At 47.7% G+C, this 24,216-nt stretch overlaps 1 protein-coding gene across 9 annotated transcripts in view; it reads left to right on the plus strand.

The window, feature by feature from the left end:
- Positions 1-24,216, plus strand: part of LOC119965089 (polycomb protein SCMH1-like) — a 331,788-nt gene that overhangs the window by 194,587 nt on the left and 112,985 nt on the right. For 8 of the 9 annotated variants that reach the window (XM_038795382.1, XM_038795417.1, XM_038795407.1 and 5 more), the window contains one exon: positions 22,122-22,210. In XM_038795382.1, coding sequence (XP_038651310.1) covers positions 22,122-22,210 — 89 coding nt within the window. Of the gene's footprint in view, positions 1-5,636; positions 5,659-22,121; positions 22,211-24,216 lie in introns of those variants that run through there. The other variant, XM_038795446.1, reaches the window with a different exon arrangement.

Raw genomic sequence — 24,216 nt, forward strand, 5'->3', positions numbered from 1 at the left:
GCTACCGTGCTGCCCCTATGTTGTTGATTGTTGCCCACACGCAGATTTGCAACATTCCACTGATTTCCATCCGTGCAGCTTTTTTCCTACCGGTATGACTGAAGTGCCTTGCTTTACGTGTGCATTGCATGAGGCAAGGTGCTTGTTAACTGTACACTTTGACTGTCAGAGCCATGCATCCAATCAAAGCATAAATATTTATCTTACCACTTGAAGTTGATGACAGTTCTATTAATATATGAATGATTAAACATTTTCTGAACTTGTTATGAAGTATTCAAGAGTCACAGAATCGTTCAGCGCAGAAAAGGCCCTTTGGCCCATCACGTCCGTGAAGGTATTAAATGTGTTCAATCTTATTCAAGGGTTGTAATTAATGAACAAGTTCAATTTCAATCTTGCAGCCCACTGAGATGAAGGAAGGGACACTGGTGCCGGCCACTCACTAGCCGGGGTTACCCATCACTGTTTTAGCTGTTCATGATGACATGGTGACTCTTGTCTTTTGCCCAAAACAGCACTGATGTCAGAGACTCACTGTTTCAGAGTTGTTTTGGAGGGCAGAATAGACTGTGCACTCGTATAATTTAATAATGGGCACAAAAGTCTCCGAAGAATGCAGATGTGTTTTATCTCCCAGCCACCCATTCTTTCAGATCGGTTAAGACACATCTGGGGAACATTAATTGTGGCTCCTGAGTTTCTTTGCAAAGAGAATAAGCTTGTTTGTGAAGTTTCTAAAAATTGGTGCTCTGCCAACTTTGGGCACGATTCTCCGCTCCCCACGCCGGGTGGGAGAATTGCGGGAGGGCCGGGCGAATCACGCCTCGCCGCCCTGGCATCCCCCGCGATTCTCCCACCCCCCCCCCCCCCCCCCCCCCCCCCCCCAAAATGGTGTCGCATTTTGCGACACGCCGCTCGGAGAATCGCCGCTCGCCGTTTTTCCCGGCGACTGGCGATTCTCCGGCCCGGATGGGCCGAGCGGCCTGACGACCCCGACCGGTTCACGCCGGCAGCAACCACTCCTGGTTGCTGCCGGCGTGAACAGCGCGCGACAGGTAAGTGTGGGGCCTGTGGGGGGGCGGAGAGAGGACCGAACACCACGGGCGTGCTCGTGAGGGGACTGACCCGCGATCGGTGCCCACCGATTGTCGGGCCGCCGTCTCTAAGAGACGCACTCTTTCCCCTCTGCAGCCCCACAAGATCAAGCCGCCACATCTTGCGGGGCAGCGGAGGGGAAGACGGCAACCGCGCATGCGCGGGTTGGAGCCGGCCAACCTGCGCATGCGCAGCTGACGTCACTTAGGCGCCGCCGGCCACGTCATTCTCGGCGCGCCGCTTTGACGCAAGCGTCAAGGCCCAGCGGCCGAATTTCTCGCAACGCCGCTCCTAGCTCCTGGGGTGGGGGGGGGGGGGGAATAGGGGGCGAGGAGAGGCCTCCGACGCCGGAGTGAAACACTCCGGCGTCGGCACTCAGTCTCCCTTTGGGAGAATCGCGCCCTTTGTCTTTTAATTACAGAAGTTAAAACAACTGGCGGACTTGTTGCCAGATCGGATCCTGCTTGAGTTTTAAAGAAAACAATTGGTTTGGGATTGGCTGGGTCTGCTATTATTAGCTTACAGTGTTTGTAATTGAACATCTATTGTTGTTAGAATTCATCCACAAATAAATTTGGGGTTTAATTGAGTCATACAACACAGGAGACATTTGGTACATTGCTGCCAGTAGCAGTATTTTGAAAGAGCTATCTAATGAGTCCCACTTCCCTACTGCAGAATGTAAATTATGCTAAATCTGATGTTGAATTTTACACTTCTACTTTCAAATTGAAGTGAATGGAGTGACGAACAGAAACGATGAAGATTTCAGCCTCATCTCTTTCTTTTCTTGGACTCTGACATTTTGGGTAGACACCTGGCCTTCTCTTTACTGTATTGGCCCTTTCCTGCACCTCCTCCCAATTAAGAGGCTTTGAGCGATAATGGGGCTCGCTGTCCAGTCAAGATAGACTTGTCCCGGATGGTGAATAGACAGAATGAGAAGGCAGGTTAGATTTCATGTCACTCACCACAGCGGCTGTATCGAAATTCAGCCCCAATCCACGACATGAGTGCTAATGCATTGGGGCTAAATATTGCACACGCTCCGGCATTTCAAATCTTATCATTGTGTCCGCTTTAAATAGTTTTTTCATCTGTTAAATCTGCCACTATGGATAACTTCCATTCCAAGCAGTGTCAGCTGTGACTCAATGGGTGTCACTTTCACTTGTGAGTTAGACAGTTGAGGATTCAAACCCTACTCCAGAGCACCAAAATTAAAGCAGGCTGCCGAGTGCAGAGTTGAGGGAGTGCTGCACTGACAAAAGTGCCAGCTTTTGGGTGAGACATTAAACCGAGGCCCAATCCACCCTCCCAGGTGGACTCAAAATACCCAATGGCACTATTTTGAGAAAGGGGAGTTATCCCTGGTGTGCTGACGTAAACTTATCCCTCAATCAATGTGACAAAAACCGATCATGCGGCCATTGTCACATTGCTGTTTGTGGGAGTTTGCTATGTGCAGATATTTACTAGCCCCGTCACAATACCATTATGCCAAAGCCTCTCCCTCAAAGAGGATCCATGAGGTTAAAATTGCTGATAAATTTATTTCCATTGACTCCTTTATTTTACGAAGGTAACTTGATTGATGTGTGTCAGCAGAGTGTGGTTAAAAAGAGACTGATACAGAATGACTGCCCAATGCCAAACATTATATATCCACAAGGAAATATCAGCTTTGTTCAATAGTTTTGTACCTTTTTATTTTATTTTTTAAATAGTTAGATGATCTAAATTGAATAAATGCTGTGGAGGTAGGGAAGACTTTGATTTGCACTCTGTACAGACGATAATTTATTTGCAGTCATGTAATTTAAGAATTTTATTCCAGGGTGTTGTGTTCCGTGATCTTGTCTTGCAATGATTCTACAGAACTGCTGGTGACTTACACAGAACGATGATTTATTGATCTACACATGGGTAACAATCAGAATCTTATACTGACCAAGTTATCACAGAGTTACATTAGTCTCTCATGGAACTACCCTTATGTGCGACTGTCCTCACATACACCTTACAACCTTCTGGCGGTAGTCAAATGTCTCCTGACTAATATCTGACGTCACCTGCTGGTGAGAGGTCACACTGCTTAGTACATGTAATATTCGCCTCTGTGATCACTTGGGCTGTTGCCAGCCATTTTGAAGACTGGTTGGCGTGCCAATCGCTTGCTTCGTATTAGTTTGACACAAAGTCTTTTGAAGGCATGTATCCTTAAAGGCCACACGTGCGTCACCAGCGTTTTCTATTTTTGCTTCATGGTGTTTGCTGCTTTGTTGTACCTTCTGTCTCTGGCTTGTCAGTCACAACGCCGACAACTCTTTTGTGACATCAGTGGGATGTGCTAGTTTTCCCACGCTTTTCCACCTTCCTCGTTTTTGTTTCAATGATCATCTGGCGAGCGGTTAGCACTGTTATTTCACAGCACCAGGGACCCAGGTTCGACTCCCGGCTTGAGTCACAGTCTGTGCGGAGTCTGCAAATTCTCCCAGTGTCTGCGGGGTTTCCTCCGGGTGCTCCGGTTTCCTCCCACAAGCCCCAAAAGACTTGCCGTTAGGTAATTGGGACATCCTGAATTCTCCCTCCATGTACCAGAACAGGCGCCGGAATGTGGCGACTAGGGGCTTTTCACAGTAACTTTCTTGCAGTGTTAATGTAAGCCTACTTGTGACCATAAAGATTATTATTATTATTACGTACTTTTTTCATTTGGGTTTGGCAACCTCTGTTTTAGTCCTAGTCTGCACCCTGTGCATGGACATGTGCGCATGTGCGCATAGACATGTTGGGACCTGTAGCGCCAGAGTGCTTCCGAGGGATTGTATAGCCTCGCCTAATTCTGGGCACTCAACTGGAGGTTGGAGAGCCTCACTCTCTGGTGCCTGGGTGGAGGTGACATCTACAACATCAGATGCTGTCCCTTCCTGGCTTGTTGGAACAATGTTTGATGGCTCCTCATCACTGGAAATTACGATACAAATGCTCTCTGGCCCTGACGATCCAGGCAATGAGCCATCCTGGTCTTGCTCTAGTATATATTTGTGATCCGGCGAGCTACCTAGCGATATATTCATCAGCTGCTCTGAATCATCTTCCGGTGGAGTAGCTTCAAGGATCAGGGAGTCGATTACTGGAACCATTTCAGAGGCCTGCGATGATTCACCATGCACCTCTGGAGCAAGCTTCTCCAAGATTGGTATGATGTCTTCTGTTACCAGCTTAATCGAGAGTTGTTCTTCCGAGGTGTCGGCCACTGCAATCTCACTTTTCATTTCAGAGTGCGCCATCTCAGACTGCCGTGTTTCTCGGTGTCCTGCGCGGTCTGGGCATGACTTGTGACCACCTCGTCATTCCCACCAAACTACCGTAGCAGCACTTCTTGGGCCCCTTCATCAAGCTCGCCATTACTGCTGCGAAATAGGTTGACTAACATTTCAAATGAGTCATTTGGCACAGTTTTCGTAACTGTTTTGCGAGTACTCCGACCCTTGTGCTTTGGCTTAGTTTTATTTGTCTTCAACGTGACATTTTTTCCTTTCTTCCAGCCGATCTGGCAGCCTGTGCACCCTGTGATTTCTAGTCTGTCACGGAATGAAGATCCAAGCTCGCCAGGCAGCGATTCCATCTGGTATGCTTTCACAATCACCGCATTTGTAAAGTACTCATTAGGCTCGAATTTAATTGGATTTGTCGCCCTCCGCCTGTACTTCTGCTGGATCCTCGTCGAATGATTGCACTATCATATCTCGCTGGGATTTGTTGAGCTGTATATACATGCTTTTAGCACTAATTTACAGAGGAGAGCTTTTTCCATTTTCTAACTGTGAGCAAGCAAGGCAAGGCGACTGTGGAGATGAATCATTTTCTCACAAGAAAGAGACAGCCAGGAACGCAAATAGGAAGTGTGCCTACTGGACAGGATTTCACATCTGAATCTGCGGGAGAGTGCTGCACAGGAGATTCCAAGGCAGGTCCGAGCAGTGCTAGTGTTAGATCTGTACAGAGTTTTTAAGGGCCTCTGGTTAACAGCCTACAAAGAAGAAACTCGGGAACAAATCAGTGTAAAGATGATTTCTTAAGGTATGATTTTGTCAATTGTGCCAATGCAAATAAGGAGGCAAAGCCCATGTGTGTTATATGCAGGGAAGTACTGGCAAATGAGAGAAGTTTCAGATTTTGAAAGCAAAGTGGTGGATGAAAAATTCCTTTTGAGGTTGAGACCCCAGAGTCAGTTCTTAACTTAGAGCTGACTCCAAATGAAAAGATTATGCTGCTCTATGTGAACTGTGATACCACATTAACAACACTGCAAAAGTCCATGAGGCTGTCAGCATTCTCCCAAGTGTATCCATTGCCAAGTAAAACAGCATTTTTGTTGCTCTCGCCCTTCTCGACGACCTACTGTGCAAGGTTGGATTTTCTGTTTTGACAAAAATGAAGACGGCAAAAAGGAACTGGCTGAAGTCTACCTGTTATGCTCATTGCCCTCTCCTCCTGTGAATCCAATTGGAATGAGACCTTGAGGACCAAGCAGGCACCCCTTTCATATTAAAGGTAAGCGAATACGATGTGTGTCGCGAAGGTCGGCCGGTTGGCAAAATGGGGCCCCAGGAGAAAAGTTTGAAAAACACTGGTTTAGTCAATGGTCGGTGTTAAATTAACAAAATATCCCTTAACAAAGAATCGTTGGAAGTAATTAATTGTGTATTGAGTAGGGTGTGATTGTGTACCTAAGATTTTCAAGCATTTTGGAGTCAGCAACTCAGACCAAATTGTCTGGTTCTTCGTGATCACCACTCACCTGGGGACCTGCAATTTTCTGTTGGGATCTTTGGTTCTCTACTCCTGTATTGTCTGTGGGGTTTTTTCCTGAGTATTAATTGTCTTAGGTTTGTTTGACAATCTGCCGAGTTAGAAGACCGTCGCCCTTATTTTAATTTGGCTTCCATGGAGCGTAATATCCAGTGGGGTGTGACAGGAATCTGATCCGATCCTGTTCCGTTCTTCATGATGAATTAGCTTATAACCAGGAGTTGAAGGTCTGTCATAGGCTCACATTACAATGTGGGGTACATGGATTGTCACAAATCTTAAACTGAACAGCTGGTTGTTAAAAGATCCTGTCACACTGTCCAGAAGAAGAATAGGTCATCTGTGGGTGGGGTTGGATAGGGACTGGAGTAGGCAATTCAGCCCTTCGAGTCTTCTCCACCATTTAATTGGATCATGGTTGGTCTAAGACTCACTAAGTCCACTTCCTTGCCTTGTCTCCGTAAACCTTAATTCCCCTCCTGAATAAAAACTTATCTATCCCAGCTTTAAAAACATTGAGACTTGGCCTCCACAACTTCCCAGAGTAAATAATTCCAAAGTTTCCCCAGTCTTTCATTCTCCTGAATGCCCCCCCCCCCCCCCCCCCCCCCCCCCCCCCCCCCCCCCCAACGCACACTGATTCCAGCCAGAAGATGGCACCATGAAGAACGGCTCCAAGATTTGCCAACCCATAGCGCCCGACATGACCGAGTGCCCTGCACACACAGGCCACCAGCTGCCGACCCCCCGTGCTACCCGCATCTGATTGTGTCTCACTGGGGGGACATTGTCTGGCCCACCCCAGGAACAGGTGGCATTCAACCGGCAGGCGCAAGAGAAGACCAGAGGGGGCCTGCCAACCTGCGGCCCTTCACTGTGCTGGAGCGAAGGCCGTAGGGCCCGGCCGGTGGAGTGGCAGAGCGGGCAGTTACAGAGGCGGAGGTCGGCATGGGACAACCAAATGGCTGCCTTGCGGGCTGCGATAATGGAGGTCCATGTCCGGACACCCTGGTCCCAGGGGGTCACCACAGACCCAAGGCCCATCTCTGGTCGCCCCTGGCCGTGGCAGATGCCTTTGCCCCTACCCCTCCCAGTCAGTGGCACAACTGTCAGCCCACTGTTGCGCCTTTGGAAACTTTTCTTACCTGCTCCCTCTCCTTCAGCAGCCACACCGCCCCATCCCCGTTTTCAAATGCCATAATTGAACCACAGCAACGTTACTTCCGTCTTGCAGCAGTGGAGTATCGTCAGGGGTCAGAGATTACCGGTCGTTCCCATTAACGATATATTAACGAGTGTTAATGAGTGGAACTCATCCATGCTGCCATCGAGACACTGTAGCATGGCGCTCCGTTGGGTGCCTGGCGCCAACCTCAATTTTCGGCCGACACCCGATTCTCTGCCTGGTTGTGATTAGCGACTCCGGCATTGCTGGACAAAGAATCCCGCCCAATTTATTTTCCTTAAATAAGGAGACCAAAACTTTTTTTTTAAATTTAGAGTACCCGATTATTTTTTTCCAATTAAGGTGCAATTTAGCATGGCCAATCCACCTGTCCTGCACATCTTTTCGGTTGTGGGGGTGAGACCCACGCAAATACGGGGAGAATGTGCAAACTCCACATGGACAGTGACCCAGGATCGAACCCGGGTCTTTGACGGCGTGAGGCATCAGTGCTAGCCACTGTGCTGCCCTAAGGAGGACCAGAATTGCACACATTATTTTAAATGTGGCCTCACTTGTACCTTATACAATTGCAGCAACACCTCTAGTTTTATACTCCAGCCCCTTTGAAGTAAAAGCCAACATTCATTCCATTTGCCTTCACTGGTACCTCCTGCACCTGTACGCTAGCTTTCTGGGTTCCATGAACGAAGACCCCCAAGTCTCTTTATGCTACAACTTTCTGCAGACTCTCCTTTTAAATAAGATTTTTTTTTAACGTGTGTGTTTCTCAAAAAGTATTACAAATCTTTCAGCAAGCACACTGAGATGGCACTCATCTCATTGCTCTTTGCATAAACAAAATAGCTGATGTGTTTGTCCAAATAAGTCACTGCACTCGTGTAAATTTCTGCATGTGTGGGAAAAATTGGATCAGGATTTGTTGTTAATTAATAAATAATGTTATTTTAACCCGGGAGTTAACCTCCATAAATCCACTTATTTGGCTAATATCATAAATTCACTGATGATTTTCTTCCATTTCAGATCAAATTTTACCAGTTACAAGAGCAGAGAGAATAAATTCACCTGCTTTTTCTTTCGGTGACCGAGACAAATGTGCAAATATGAAAGTAGCTTATTTATATAAAATCCTAATGTTAATGCTCCCTAAAACCATACCAAAGAGAATAAGACTTTTTGTCTTTCATTGGAATTGACCATGTTGTCCTGAAAGGAAGCAGTCATCATGTTCACGTTCTCCACATTGCTCTGCAATTTGAAATAGAGCGAAGACCAAAACAACTAAAATTCCCTTTGTTAATTTTTGACGCCGCTGCACTCTGGTATAAATGGACATTGCAATAATCTGAAAGAATTAACTTTCCAATTCAAGCTTTCTTTTCCTACATGATGTTTGTAGAGATTTTGAGAGAAATGATGAGACGTTGTAATAAATATGTAAATATGTTATTTTCCTTAGTTTCCTGCCTGTTTCCCTAGCCTGCTACCCCCATGATGAAAGCCGCTGTCTGTCTTGTCATTGGTCTGCTCCCCAGGGTGAGGGTTAACAACTGTCAGAAATGTAGGCAATTATGGATTCCCTTGTGAGCGCAGTGACTTGAAAGATGTTTCCTTAAGGTGGACCCTATCTTACCCCAAGGCAAAATAAGAATAGCAGCAATTGTGTCTCCCTGGCCATAGTGGTGAGCAAACAGCAGAAGTTCCCCTCTGTGTATTTTTGATCTGTGCAGCATGCTTGCTGAAGGTTTCCTGTGGCTGTTCTGGGATTAAGCTTGTCTACATATCTATTTTTATCTATAATTCACCTCCCTGTGGTGCGTTCCGTCTGTTGATGAGAGGATGCTCGCCTGGTGATTGAGAAGTTGGTGTTTTCAAAAATGTTTTGCCATATGTTTTAGAAAAATGTGCATTGCAAGTCTTTATTCCTTTTTATTTGGTTTCCAGTTATAACCCTTATTTGCTGTAGAGTGCAGAAACCTGAGCAACATCAAGATGAGAGGAACGACTGAATACTAATGCGATGTGGGTGCTGAGATATATGTGTGCAATGACAAGAAAGAACAAAATCAGGAAACAGCACAACTGGTGGGGTTGGTCAGTGAAGATTGTGGGAGCATTGAAGAAATGGTGTGGTGGGGGTGTTGGTCAGTGAAGTGTGAGGGAGCGTCGAAGAAATGGTAGGAGGGTTGGTCAGTCTGCATGTTCCCACCCGTGAGTGAATGGGTTTCCTCCCACAGTTCAAAGATGTGCAGGTTGGGTGGATTGGCCGTGATAAATTGCCCTTTGTGTCCAAAACGATTAGGTGGGGTTACTGGGTTATGGGGATAGGGTGGAGGAGGTGTGTGCTTGAGTAGCGTGCTCTTTTCAAGGGCCGGTGCAGACACGATGGGCCGAATGGCCTCCTTCTGCACTGTAAATTCTATGATTCTATGAAAGTAGCTGAGAAGAGATTGAAATGGCCTGGTTATCTGTTAGGGAGAGAGAAAGGACATATGGTGAGGCGAGTGACAGAGATGGGCCAGCTAGGATGGAGGAAGAGATATAGACCAGCTAGAATGGTGAGAGACTTGAACGGCAGAGGAATGAATGAGTGACAGGAGGAGATGGAGAAGGGTAATCAGCCAGTGTTGCAGTGACACCAAGTAAAATGGGAGAAGCTGAAAGAAGAAGAATAGCCACTTTTAGCACCTCAGGACATCTTAAAGTGCTTTTTAACGAATATAATACTTGTGCAGGAAACACAGTAGCCACTTTATGCACAGCAAGCTCCCACTAAGAGCAATGTGATCATGACCAGATTGCTTGTTTGTTTTTGTGATTTTGATTCTTGGAGATGATGGAAGGAAAAGACCCCAATGGTTGTTTCGATCTCAGAGTGGAGAAGAATTTGTGTTCCGCTAGGCCCACCAGCAGTGCTGGACAGGCTCTTCCACTCAGCAATCCTCGCATCACCTTGCTGCCTGACTTCCCATGACCCAGGAATCCCAAGCGGCCAGGTTTAAACGGGGGGAATTTGAGACGCAGAGCCTCATTATATTTAGCAAGTTTGCTGCACGCCCAACCCTTAATTCCCCTAACCCGCCTTTGTTGAGATCAATTCAAACCAGATGTTTTTGAGGGTTAAAATTTCCTGATTGTTTCCATGGTAACTGCACAGACCTGAAATCATCCAGTTTTTATGGTGTAGCACATTGCACATTTCTCCACTAGGTTATCAGAAAACCTAATGAACTCTTTTATAGCAAAAGAAATATGTCCATAATGATTAAAAATCCAATAATCCATTAACATTAAAATTACCCTACACCAAGAAGCCACAGAGTAATATGGCTGACACCGGTGTCCCATTGTACAACAAGGCAGGTGGGTGCAAGTAATTAGATGTACTGCAATCTTCAATCTGCAATGATCTGTACAGATGAGAAAGGCCAAGAGGCCCGTTAAACTCATCCGTCTGTAGAAACTCACAGCCAGTTCACGGTCTCCTGAATAATCCTGCGATTTTTGTCGACAGTACCCAATCCAGGAGGCTGTTCCACATCGTAATCCATCTGTGTTAAAAGAAACATTTACAAACATCTGCTGAATTGGTGATGTAGAACATTAGCAAGCAGACTTTAACAATTACTGTGCAGGAGCAAATACACCTTCAATTCCTGCTCTGCACCATAATTGACATTGCAAGGTGAAATTGAGAGCGTTCCATTAAATTGAAATCCTAGCATCTTTCAAATTTGTTTTCTCCTAAACTAATTTTACATTATTAAATGTATGAATACATTCAGAAGGACCTTAAATATTCACAAAAATAAAATATTTAGCTAAAAATCTTAATTAAATTATGAGGTAAAACCTAATTCTCAATTTGTTTGGAGATTTCTGAATTGGAAAATAGATTAAGTAATTGGTTTTTGATTTAATGGGCACATCTCCAAATTATTTAACAGTCTTGAATTATTTAATAGTCATATTACACACTTGCGCAGCCCGTTTGTAGCTTTTTGTAGTCTGAGATCTAATGAGGGCAGGAACTGGGTCTCGAATTGCATACAGTTACTCTTGGCTGTATCTGTGACATTGGCTCAGCCCTGCATCTCTAAATAGTGTAAAGCATACTGCAAGCACACCTTGTCTCCAGACAATCATACTGAAAGAATTGGCAGCTAGGAAAGGAGACAAAATGAGGGAAAATAATTCCAACATTTAGGGACAGGATTGGCTCACAACTCTAGCCTTTTCTGCCAATCACCTTAGATCATCTCTGACATGAATTCAATGCCCTCAGACACACATCTGGTACCATGCCAGTTGATGTTATAGCTAAACGGGAAGATCCCAAAATGGAACCCTGGCTCAAAAGACCATTTGTTTTATAAATCGTGGAGGAAGAGTCTTAGGACCGCTAATTAGTTTTAACAACAAGAAAAAAAATGTATTTAACATGAAAAATTTGGATTATAATACAGTGCGCCTCCCCCCAGTTTAATAACTACACACAGGTTTTTAGATTAGCATGTCTTACAAAGTGCATCTTAATCTGCATGGTCTCATTGAAACAAAGAACTTTTAAGCACACAAAACGACTGTGGGCAAATACACTCTCCACTCTGGATGTTGAACATAGAACAGCACAGTACAGGCCCTTCTGCCCACAATGTTGTGCCAACCATTTATCCTTAGCAAAGATCAAACTAACCTACAACCCTTCAATTTACTGCTGTCCAAGTGCCTGTCCAAGAGTCACTTAAATGTCCCTAATGACTCCGTCTCAACTACCTCCCGCTGGCAGTATATTTCACGCACCCACCACTCTCTGTCTAAAGAACCTACCTCTGACATCTCCCCTATACCTTCCTCCAATCACCTTAAAATTATGTCCCCTCGTGACAGCCATTTCTTCCCTGGGGAAAAGTCTCTGGCTATCCACTCCATCCATGCCTCTCATTACCTTGTATACCTGTTGTCTTAATATACATCCATGTATATGATGGAGTGCAGACAGGCAGTGATTGACACACAGGATAACCAGTGAACACACAGAACACAGCAGCCAATCACCAGACAGGTCACGACCACTATAAAGCCAGAGGACGCCAGTTTTCCCGCTCTCTTGGGATCCAGCCTCTGAGACAGTCAGAGCTCGTGAGCAGCAGCGAGTACAAACACCATGTGGTAGTCAGTTAGTCTGGTCAGGTTAGCCTCAGGTCTCCAGTCAAGTCAGCATAGTGTCAACCCACAGTTAAGCATGTAATATAGTTAGATGTTCAATAAAATCATGTTGCATCTCATCAGGTGTTGGAAGCCTGTCTCTCTGTACACTGCATCAAATGCAGTCCACGTAGACCCAGCTTGCCCAACACATCACCTGTATCAAGACACCTCTCTTCCTTCTTCACTACAGTGAGAAAAGCCCAAGCTCGCTCAACCTTTCTTCATAAGACATGCCCTCCAGTCCAGGCAGCATGGTAAATGTTCTCTGCACCCTCTGCAAAGCATCCACATCCTTCCTATAATGAGGTGACCAGAACTGGACACAATATTCGAAGTGTGGTCGAACCAGGGTTTTATAAAGCTGCAGCAAAACCTCACTGCTCTTAAACTCAATCCTCCAGTTAATGAAAGCCAACACACCATGGGCGGAATTCTTCGAGCCTCCACGGCAAAATCACGATCAGCGCGGGGCAGAGAATGGTGGTTGGCAGCGAAACTTCTTCTTTCGGCCAGCCAATTCTGTATCCAGACAGCCAAATTTCCCTGTAACCCATGCCCCCTAACTTTCTGAATGAGCCTACCATGGGGAACCTTATCAAATGCCTTACTGAAATCTATATACTCCAAATCCTGTGCCCGACCTTCATCAAAGTGACTCGTCACCTCAAATAATTTGTGGATGTCTCCTTCGAATCCCCCAAATGATTGTCATGTGAGAGTTTCCAAGCTCCACTCCCAAAAAACACGCTTTAAAATCTTCTCTCACGGTAATGCTTTCCTTTTCTGTGTTCCCAAAACCAGACCATGTTTTCCAAATGACACTTTTAAACAAGGCTTCCGCTCCACTTTTAACAGTGAATCCAGTCCAGGATTTTACACCAACTCCTTTAGGATTTATTTGTCTTGACTGCTGTGCAAACTGCTCATAATTGCTTTAAGTCTCAATTCAAAGAATGGTTTAAAGTGGCATTAGACGTTTAATTTACCTTTTGAAGTCTGGTTACTGCAATTGTCTCTTTAACTCCGAACACTTTGTTTACTCTTCCTTGAATTCCTCTGAACAATGGGGACGAGGGGACGATTCTCCGATATGGAGCGCAAGTGTTCACACCGTCGTGAATGCCGTCCCGTTTTACGATGGCGCGAACCGGGCCCTGGTATGACTGATTCCGGTCACCACAGGGGGCCAGCACGGCGCTGGAGCAGTTCACGCCGCTCCAGCCTCCTTTCGCGGCACCAAATGGGCGGCGCGCCAACCCACAAATGCGCAGTTGGGCCACGCGAACCTGCGCCTGCACTGGGGACTTCTTTAGCGCGCCGGCCCCGACTCAACATGGCGTCGGTGTTCAAGGGGCCGGCACGCCAGAAAGTAGGCCCGAGGGGGAGAGGGCGGCCCGCCAATTGGTGGGCCGCGATCACGGGCCAGACCCCATCGGAGGCCCCCCCCCCGACCGTTCCCACAGAGTTCCCGCCGGCAGCGACCAGGGGTGAACGGCGCCGGCTGGACTCTGTCATATCAGCGCGGCCGCTTGGCCCATCCGGACCAGAGAATAGGTGGCTGCCACCCATTCCAGTAGCCGGCGCTGCGCCAAACGTGCCGGCGCAAATGGCGCCAATTCTCCACACCTCGGAGAGTCGCGCGCCGGCGAAGGGTCGCCGTGACACGGTTGCGGCGATTCTCCGGCGCGGGGCTCGGTGAATCACCCCCAATATCGTGGCTGCTGGTCACATAACTCCAGAGTTTTTGGGCTCTTCTTTTCATTTCTATAGTTTCCTTAATGGGCTGATATTCCGATCTCTGCACTTGTTTTCTTAACTATTACCTCATGTTAAGGTTTTAATTGTAGCAAAGCTGCGAGAGAAGTTCTCTCTCCAGCCTTATAAACCAACTGCTTCTAGCAGAACTGTGAGAGCTACCCTCTCTCTCACTACTGATATGATTTAGCTGAAGTAAAACTTAAAAGCGTCTCTACCTTACAAGACCCCAGTTGCTAAGCAACATCCACATTCTTATGCCTTTTATTTATTCTTCACGCTGTAGCCCTCTCTAAGAATAATAGAAATACATAGAATGATTTTCCAGCCCCGTTATGCCCCAGTCCAAATCCCGTCATGCCCAACGACGACATGAACCTGATTACCATACATTTTATTACATTTAAATATTAAAAATCTGTTTAACTCCGAATCTTCCGGGTGACAAATTAAGTTCTTTACCTGCCAGTCTGGTCTCAATAAAACTCGAGAGGGAGCTGTAGGTATGGTATTATTTATTTTTAAACAACTTGCAAGGCTGACCCGTTCTATAAAGACTCAGAACACATACAGTCTCCTGAAGCTCCCAAAGCCGAGTGAGACAAAGGACAAAGAGATCTTCTATAGATATCATTCAAATGGCATCAGGTTTCACAGACAAGATTCCCATAGGTCATCCTATACACTTCCTGACCTGGCATATATCCTGATTGGCTCACTTAGCATTCCTCAACCCTGGGCCTCTTGTTACCCAGCATTCTTTTCACCATCCTCTGCACGAGGCTCCCCTCTCCCCTTCCTGGCCATGCTTTGCTGAATTCCTTTGTTCATTACCATGCTTTGCTCACTTCCATCAGACCAGCTCTATCCTCTACATTATTCTAACTAATTATCCCATTTTATATCACATTCGTTTGTTCAATTCCTCACGGGAACATCAGATGTTCTGACTCACTGGAGTGATGTAACACCAGTGAGAATCACTACTGGTCTCCGAAAACGGAGACCAGACGTGATAGCCACATCGGTGGCTCGGAGGCCAGTGTAGCCCCTGGGTGGTCAGGGACATTGCAGGCAACTGCACACTGGCTAAGTGCCAAGGAGCGGGGCCTGGAGGAGGTGGTGTCTTTAGGGCTTCGGCCGATAAGGAGACCCATTGGGAGGGTCCTTGTGCCAATGTTCCTTGTACGCGACGGTTGAAGTCTTTCACTACATTTTAAGATCAGCCCGATCTCTGTGGTGTCATGTTCGGTACACTGGTATAACACTGGCTGCAACTGGATGCAGCATAGATCAAAAAGATACTCCAGACCTTGAAGTTAGTTCAATCAGGTTTATTGAGCACAGTTAGCAGTGTCCATTAGCTGCATGTCTGTATATCATTGTGTGTGTGTCCACACATCATGACATGTGGAGCTGGGCTTGCCAGCATTTTTAGGTCACACCCCTCACAATGACGCCACAAAACACACCCCTCTTCTATAAAATGTCAGAGTGGGAAGATCTGGATGGTAAACAGATTTCTCTGGGGATAAACACGTCGAATTTCAGTCAGAACCTGACAGTTGAAACATAACCAACCCCCACACATACAAATACCTTTGTCCAGCACTGAATCTAATGATAGGTTTTACCCTTCCAGGCATAGAAACATTAAATTAAACCCACTTGAAACTATACCTTAGAACATAGAACAGTACAGCACAGAACAGGCCCTTCGGCCCTCGATGTTGTGCCGAGCAATGATCACCCTACTCAAACCCACGTATCCACCCTATACCCGTAACCCAACAACCCCCCCTTAACCTTACTTTTTAGGACACTACGGGCAATTTAGCATGGCCAATCCACCTAACCCGCACATCTTTGGACTGTGGGAGGAAACCGGAGCACCCGGAGGAAACCCACGCACACACGGGGAGGACGTGCAGACTCCACACAGACAGTGACCCAGCCGGGAATCGAACCGCGAACCTTGTTTCTAATGTCTACCAATACAAACAACCTTTATTTTCCTATCTTATCTTTGTAAGTGGAAAACAACCACAATATTGGACCATCTTCCTCTTAGACTGAATGACGACTTTAGCGATAGGGTTAAGAAAAGTTCTGATAGCATTCCAGGCAATCCAATTGAATTATGTCACCACACAGAGGACTCCAGGGACACTCCATAGTCTTGTGTGTTTTGAAAGTGTATTTCTTGGATTTTGCTACCTGCAGAGAGTGACGTGGTTTAATGTTCAACTACTTTGCAACTTGATTCTCTGAGCCTGCAACAGCTGCCGTTTATGGCAAATCAAACCTTGGTTATACTGTTTGTGGATTTTCTGATCTGGTACCTGTATTTGGAAAGATACTGAACATGCATTAATAAATTTATCAGCAGGCTTACTGGTTTCAAAGTGGGAGCTCAGCATGGGTTACTGACATAGTGTATGAAGCCGGTTGCAAAACGGGTGAATGAATATCACCACAAATATTTGCTTGGTCAACGAGACTTGTATTTGTAGTATGACACTGGGGAGAAATTTGGTTCTTTGATCTGTGTGTTTGCAGTATTGCAGAACAGTATAGTGAGTGGAGAATACAGTGAGTGTAGAGTGATCAAAGATACTGATGGAGACGATTTTACTTGGATTTCATAGAATCTACAGTGCATAAGGAGGCCATTCGGCACATTGGGGGTGTAATTCTCCCCTACCCGGCGGGGCGGGGGCTCCCGGCGTAGCGGAGTGGCGCCAACCACTCAGGCGTCGGGCCTCCCCAAAGGTGCGGAATTCTCCGCACCTTTAGGGGCTAGGCTTGCGCCGGAGTGGCTCCCGCTCCGCTGACTGGCGCCAACGGCCTTTGGCGCTACGCCGGCCGGCATTGAGGCTGGCCAAAAGGCCTTCACTGGTCGGCGTGAGTCCGCGCATGAGCCGGAGCATCAGCGGCCGCTGACGTAACCATTGGCGCATGCGCGGTGGAGGGGGTCTCTTCCGCCTCCGCCATGGTAGAGGCCATGGCGGCAGCGGAAGAAAAAGAGTGCCCCCACGGCACTGGCCCACCCGCCGATCGATGGGCCCCGATCGCGGGCCAGGCCACCGTGGGGGCACCCCCCGGGCTCCGATCGCCCCACGTCTCCCCCCCCGCTCCAGGACCCCGGGGGCCCACTCACGCCACCAATCCTGCCGGCACAGAGGTGGTTTAAACTACGTCGGCGGGAGAGGCCTGACAGCGGCGGGACTTCGGCCCATTGCAGGCCGGAAAATCGCCACGTGGGGCACGCCGATTGGCGGGGCGTGATTCCCACTCCCACCGATTCCCGGGTGGCGGAGAATTCCGGCCACGCCGGGGGCGGGATTTACGCCGGCCCCGGGCTATTCCCCGACCCTGCAGGGGGTCGGAGAATTCCGTCCCAGGTCTGCACCAGCTATTGCAAAATGCACCCTATTTAAGACCATGCCTCCACCCTATCCTCTTAACCCAGTAATCCCACCTAACCTTTCGACACTAAGGAGCAATTTATCATGGCCAATCCACCTAACCTGCATGTCTTTGGACTGTGGGAAGAAACCGGAGCACCCGTAGGAAACCCAGGCAGACAGCAAGTGCAAGCCCCACACAGACAGTGACCCAAGACCGGAATTGAACCCGGACCCCTGGAGCTGTGAGGTAGCAGTGCACAAAGGGCTTGCAGGGATACTTTTGCTAAATTGTGTGACAATCGTATTGGGGGGGGGGGGGGGGGTCTGAGGGGAGGGGGGAGGGGGGGCGGAGTGGGGGGCAGTGGGGCAGGGTGTGGAGGTGCAGGAGATGGAGGGGGGGTGGGGGGTTGGAGGTGCAGGGGGTGTGGGGGCGGAGGGGAGGGGGAGTTACGTACTTCCAGACAGCAAAGCCCAGCCTCTGTTGTCCTAATTTTCATCCGGCTATTCTAGTCAATGTTTACCATTTTAAAATTGCTAGCCGTCATTTCTCATTCAGCTATGCTTATCAGTCATTTTGTAGTTGTTGGCTCTGGTAACTAGTTTTCTCCATTGCATGAGTTTCAGCGGTCACTTTCTGAGCTCTGTCATCATCTTGTATACTGCATTAAAGTATATTCATCGACTGGCATTGTGCAAATTACTAGAAAGATATGGGGCGGGATTCTCCGGTTGCCGACGTTGAAATCAATTTCGGCGATCAGCCGGACAATCCCCGATTGCGGCAAAATCGGGGGCGGCGCCGCTTTTGCGATGCTCCACCCCGTCGAAAATGTGTACTCACAGACTGCGTCGCGTGCCGTCGGGACGGCCTCAGGGTGTCATCTGAGGCCCTCCCCCGATGCTCCGCCTCCGATGGGCCGAGTTCCCAACGGCATAGAACATTTTTTTTCGTGAGCTTGGTATAGCGGCTGGTGACTGAGTCCAGCACCGCCACAGTTGGGGGAGCTTTGGCAGGGCTGGGGGCACAGGTGGGGGGTGGTCTGGGAGTGGCAAGCCTGGTCAAAGAGGACAGTTCTTGGCAGACTGGATCCGCGCACGGCCGGCACCATGTTACACGGTGCGCCTGCTGCTGGCCGCCGCTGTGCGCTTGCGTGGCCACGGACCCAGCAATTCTCCGGCTGTGTCCGCAGGTGAAGCCAGGGGCTGCGTGTCTGCTAGCCCCCCAACAGATGGAGGATCGGTGCAGCTTGTGAGCTGTTTGTCCTGGCGTAAATCACCACTGTTCCCACGCCGGCGTCAGCACTCAGTCTTCAAATCGGAGAATCCGGCCCATGACGGTTAAAATACACTTGAACCATTTAAGAACGGAGAGCCACTCCATCTTCACACGGAGGTTGTGCTTCTCCTGGTCCTATACCAGATTTTGGTGTCCTGCAGTGCAAAAGGAGGCCATTCGGCCCATCAAGTTTGCACAGACCCTCTGAGAATCCTATGTAGGCTCACTCCCCCGTCACCCCGTCTAATCTGTGGACTGTGGAAGGAGACCAGAGCGCCCGGAGGAAACTCACGAGGAGACTGGTAGAAAGTGCAAACTCCACATAGGCAGTCACCGAGGCCGGAATTTAACCCGGGTCCCTGGCACCCTGAGGCTGTGCCACCTATGCCATGTGTCTGAACAATATGCAGCATTGCTAACATGTCCTATTCCGAAACGGTTAATCACAATAGTGTACAGTTTTGCTTATGCACAACCTTCCCAGGGGTTATCTTTAAACTTAGCATACTACTAAAATTGGAACTGGGAAATTCCCTTTTTGCAAGAGAGAGCGAAAATCTGCCGCACCCGTTATTGGGCTGGAGATTTCCGATGCAGTATAGATTTTAAACAAATTGTTGCAAATGATTTAGTTGCAGCAATAAGTGGGTATCGAGCACTCATTAAAGTAGTTAATGTTTCTGTATGATATGAGAAATAGGAACTGGAGTAGGCCATTTGACCCTTCAAGCTTTCTCAACCATTCAACGTGATTATGGCTGATGATCCAGCTCAATTTCACCTCCCTGCACTATCCCCACCGAAATTAATTCCCTTAGTGGCCCAAAGATGATCAATCTTTTGTCTTCAATGTACTCAATAACTGAGCGTACCCAACCCTGTGGGGTAGGGAATTCCAAAGATTCACAATCCTTTGAGACAAGATGTTTTTCCTCATATCCGTTCTGAATGACCACACTTGTTATTCTGAGATCTTGTGCGAGATTCTCCGTTTGGGTGACCATGGGAGGGATTCTTTGTTTCCTGACGCCGATTCTGGAATCGGCTACCGGGCAGAGAATCCATTTTACGACCGAATCGGGGGCGGCACCTGTTTTACGGAGGTTGTGCATGTTCTCCTCTCCAAACGTTGTCATCACGTGAAGGCCCTCCCCTGATGCTCTGACCCCAATGGGCCGAGTTCCTGACCGCGTGGTTGGCTTGTGGTCTCAGCGGCCAGGAACCCGGCGTGACGGCTGCTGACTGTATCCAGCGCCGCCTCAGTTGGGTGGGAGTCGTCCTGCTGGCCGGGGGGGGGGGGGGGGGGGGGGGGGGGGGCTTCGGCAAGTCCCCCTTAATAAAGGCCCCCCCCGAATCCCCCTTAATAAAGGCCCCCCTCGAGTCCCCCTTAATAAAGGCCCCCCCCGAATCCCCCTTAATAAAGGCCCCCCTCGAGTCCCCCTTAATAAAGGCCCCCCCGAATCCCCCTTAATAAACGCCCCCCTCGTGTCCCCCTTAATAAAGCCCCCCCCGAGTCCCCGTGAATAAAGACCCCCCCTTGAGTCCACGTGCATAAACCCCCCCCTTGAGTCCCCCATAATAAAGCCCCCCCCCCTCGCGAGACCCCTTAATAAAGCCCCCCTCTCCCCCCCCCCCCCCCCCCGAAGCCCTCTTAATAAAGATACCCCTCCCGGAGTCCCCCTGAATAAAGCCCCCTCCCTCCCGGTCCCCCTGAATAAAGCACGCCCCCAGTGACCCCCTAAATAAAGGGCCCTCCCAGAGACTCCCTTAATAAAGAGCCCTCCCAGAGATTCACTAAATAAAGAAACCCCCCACAGACCCACCAGTAAATAGACCCCTGTCTGGAAGCCCCCAGAAAAGAGACCACTGTCTGGAAGTCAGAAAGCAGTCCATACAAAGGCAGTGAAAAACATTACTGTTGTAACACTCACCTGGGCAGTACACCTGCTGGCTCAGACACAGAAAGCACCAAGTGTCAATTCCTGGAAAGAGAAACCAGGCAGCTGTGTTTAAACCCTTCCGATCCTTGAGCTGCAAGCCATTCATTCATTTCCCTTACTGGGCTATGATTGACAGTTTCCACACACACACACACACACACACAGCTGTCAGTCTTGCTTCATTCATCTTCCTTCATGGTTGAGTTACTGCAAAGTGCTCTAACCATAATGTTTATAAAGATCAACCAGTTAAAAGAGAGTTAAGTGCTGTCAATTGGCAGCTCACCACTTCAAAAGCAGTCAAGCGTGATTGGGGGGGAGAAGAGAGGGTAATTGGAAATATGTTACGGAGGTTAAGACCCTGACTGTGTGTCCAGTCATGTAGCTCAGTTATTTTTCAGCTCTTATGACATTTTTGTATATTTATATCTATGCTTTTGGCCCTAATCAAATGTAGTCTCCCAAACTCCTCCTTTGCCTTATTTGCTTCCCTTCCTCTTCCGGTCTTGAAGCAAGATAAGAGATATACAATTTCCATTGACAATGGAGGCAATCTGAGTCTGCAATTCACGGCTGTGGACACCAATAACAGCAGACAAGAAATGTGGGTATCTTCTGTCAACTTTGTAAAGGTTAGATAAATACATTTGAGTATTTTGTGAGACACAGCACTATCAATGGAAAGAGAACCATGTTTCTGCCCTCAGTTGCACTCTTATCAACATGCAACTGCCTTAATGTTTCATTTCTTTAAACTTGGGGCAGCTCTACAAAGATCTGTAGTATTGGAGAAGAGGCAAGAACAGGAGTAGGCTGTTTGAGCATGTTCTGCCATTCAGTTCAATCATAACTGATCAGAATCTTAGCTTCATCTACCTGCCTTGTTTCTAGCCTAACGAAAATCTCCATTTTTAAATTTGACGTTAACCCCAGCCTAAACAGTTTTGTTTTTGGGGGGGGGGGGGGGGGGGGGGGGGGGGGTTGGAGGGAGTTGGGAGGGGTGGGGGTTGGGACGAGTTTCAGATTTCCATCAGCCTTTCTGCGCAGAAATGCTTCCCAACATCAACCTTGAACAGCCCAGCTCTAAGTTTAAGGTTTTGCGACACCCTTGTTCTGGACACCCCCAACTCTCTGACGTTACAAATTCAGTAACACATCACATAAATACCAGTGTGGCAGCATCAGCGGCAGAGGAAGTAAGAGTTTATTCTCCGAGATTTGACTCTTCTTGAAATGAGACCGAGAATCTGTTACTGCGATATTACCTGATATTGTTGGGTTGAGACTTTAGAGCTGGGCATGGTCTTCCATGCAGAATTGCAGATGAGAGCCTCTTACACTAATTCATTCTGAATGTGACTGTGTGAATGGAATACTGTGTACAGAACACTTATTTCCTCGCACATTTGTTTTTACAACTGTAGGATTTCGACTGAACGCTTCTTCATGGCCCATGTTTTTGCTGAAAACACTAAGTGGAGCAGAAATGGCACCAATCAGAATATTTCACAAGGTAGGCTTACTTTCCTTCGTATTTTACTCGTTTTTATTTGGAGTCTTGGCGGTGTTGTGCAATGTTCTCCACTTTGTAAAAGCAGTTTCCTGTCAAGGTCCCCCATCTCTATTAGCCCCTAACAAATATCTTCACTCACTTGAAAGTGTCCAGGAGCGATTTTGTGTCCTCCAAAGACTGGATTAGGATTACTCCCCACTTCCAGTTTCTCCCTCCCAATGGGAATTGCATCATTTCTGTTTGGCATCTCCCCACATTGGGGCCTTTCACATTGGAAATCACATATTGGCATGAACCTTCCTCCTCCTCCTTCCCTCGTCACATAGTGGAACCTGGAACCTTTCGATTTTAACATTTCGCACTGCACAAACTGGGATATTCTTAAATACAAACTGGAAATGCTGGAAACACTCAGTAGGTCAAGCAGCATCTGTGGGGAGAAAAAGAGAATTTATGTTTCAGGTCAATGACCTGTTATCAGAAATTGGATAGTTCTGGCCATTCTTGGATCAGATTGATTGTGACTCCTGCAAATATAGGAAACAGGAACACAAGTCGACCATTCGGCCCCCCGAGCCTGCTCCGCCATTCAATAAGATCATGACTGATCTGTTTGTGTTCGGAATTCCACATTCCCATCTACCCACCCGCCCCAGTAACCTTTGATTCTTGTTAGACAAGGGAATCAATCTACCTCCACCTTAGAAATATTCAATGACCTCACTTTCACCGTGGATGTTGGATTCTGAAACAAAATTACTGGTCAATCTCAGCAGGTCTAATGGCATCTGTAGAGAGAGAGAGAGAGAGAGATGGGAGATAACATTTCGAGTCTGGATGACCCTTTGCCAAAGCTTTGACAAAGTGTCATCCAGACTCTCAACGTTGGCTCCATGCTTTTTCTACAGATGCTATCAGACCTGCTGAGATTGCCTGGATTTTCTCTTTTTGTTTCTTCTTGTATCCTTGTCTGACATTGTGGGATTGTTTAGGGGCCTGTAGACCGCTCCCACCAGTGACTTATTTCCCTTACTGATCCCCATCTCCACCCAAAATGATTCTACATCCCACTCTCTAGAACTAAGTTCATTTCTGACTATTGCACAAATACCTTCCTTTTTAAATAAAATAGTTTTATTCAAACCAGAGTATAAGTAAACATGCAATCTTTCAAAAACAAAACACAATACCCGCAGTTTGAACTGTATTTCCTTTTTCTCTCCTTAGCACTGTCTCCACCCCTACCCACTGGCAACAAACAAGTCCTCAAACAGGGACAAGGACAACCTCCATCTCGCATTTGAATACCTAAGGTTCCAACTTAAGGAATTCTGCTACATCCCCGCAGCCTTGCCGACATCCTGCATGGCTCCACTGACCTCCCCTCCAGTAGAATTTGCCGGCGGGCAATCAGCATGGCAAAGATCACCACGTCGGCTCCCTTCCCCTCCACCCTGAAGATCGCCACCAGAGGGTCCGGTGACATCTCCTCCCACAATTTTCAATAATGCTTGCAGATATTGAGCCCCAGAACACCACCAATCCTGGACATGCCCAAAACATGTGGACATAATTTGTCGGCCCCCTTCCACACCTCTCACACTTATTCTCTCGCTCTGGAAAGAACCCCCTCATCCGAGCCTGGGTCACATGAGCCCTAATGCATCACTTTGAACTGTGCCAAGCTCATCCTAGCACAGGGCAATGTTGCATTTACTCGATGCATAATCTCACTCCAAACCCTCAATCCCAACTCCATGTCCAGCTCTCACTTCCGCAAAACCTCCTCAATTGGCATTTTCCCTGTGTCCTCCAGTCATCCGTAAATATCTGCGATCTTCCCATCCCTAACTTTTCCAGCAATAACAACCTGTCAAACAGTGTGTGTTCTGGTAACTGAGGGAATGGGGGCACCTCCTTCTGCACAAAATCCCGCAACTGTACATAACTCTTACCCCCTCCCGCCCGGGCCTGGCAACTGGTATCTCTCCTGCAACTTGCCCAAC

The sequence above is a fragment of the Scyliorhinus canicula genome, chromosome 1, assembly GCF_902713615.1.
Source record: "Scyliorhinus canicula chromosome 1, sScyCan1.1, whole genome shotgun sequence".
Taxonomy (NCBI): domain Eukaryota; kingdom Metazoa; phylum Chordata; class Chondrichthyes; order Carcharhiniformes; family Scyliorhinidae; genus Scyliorhinus; species Scyliorhinus canicula.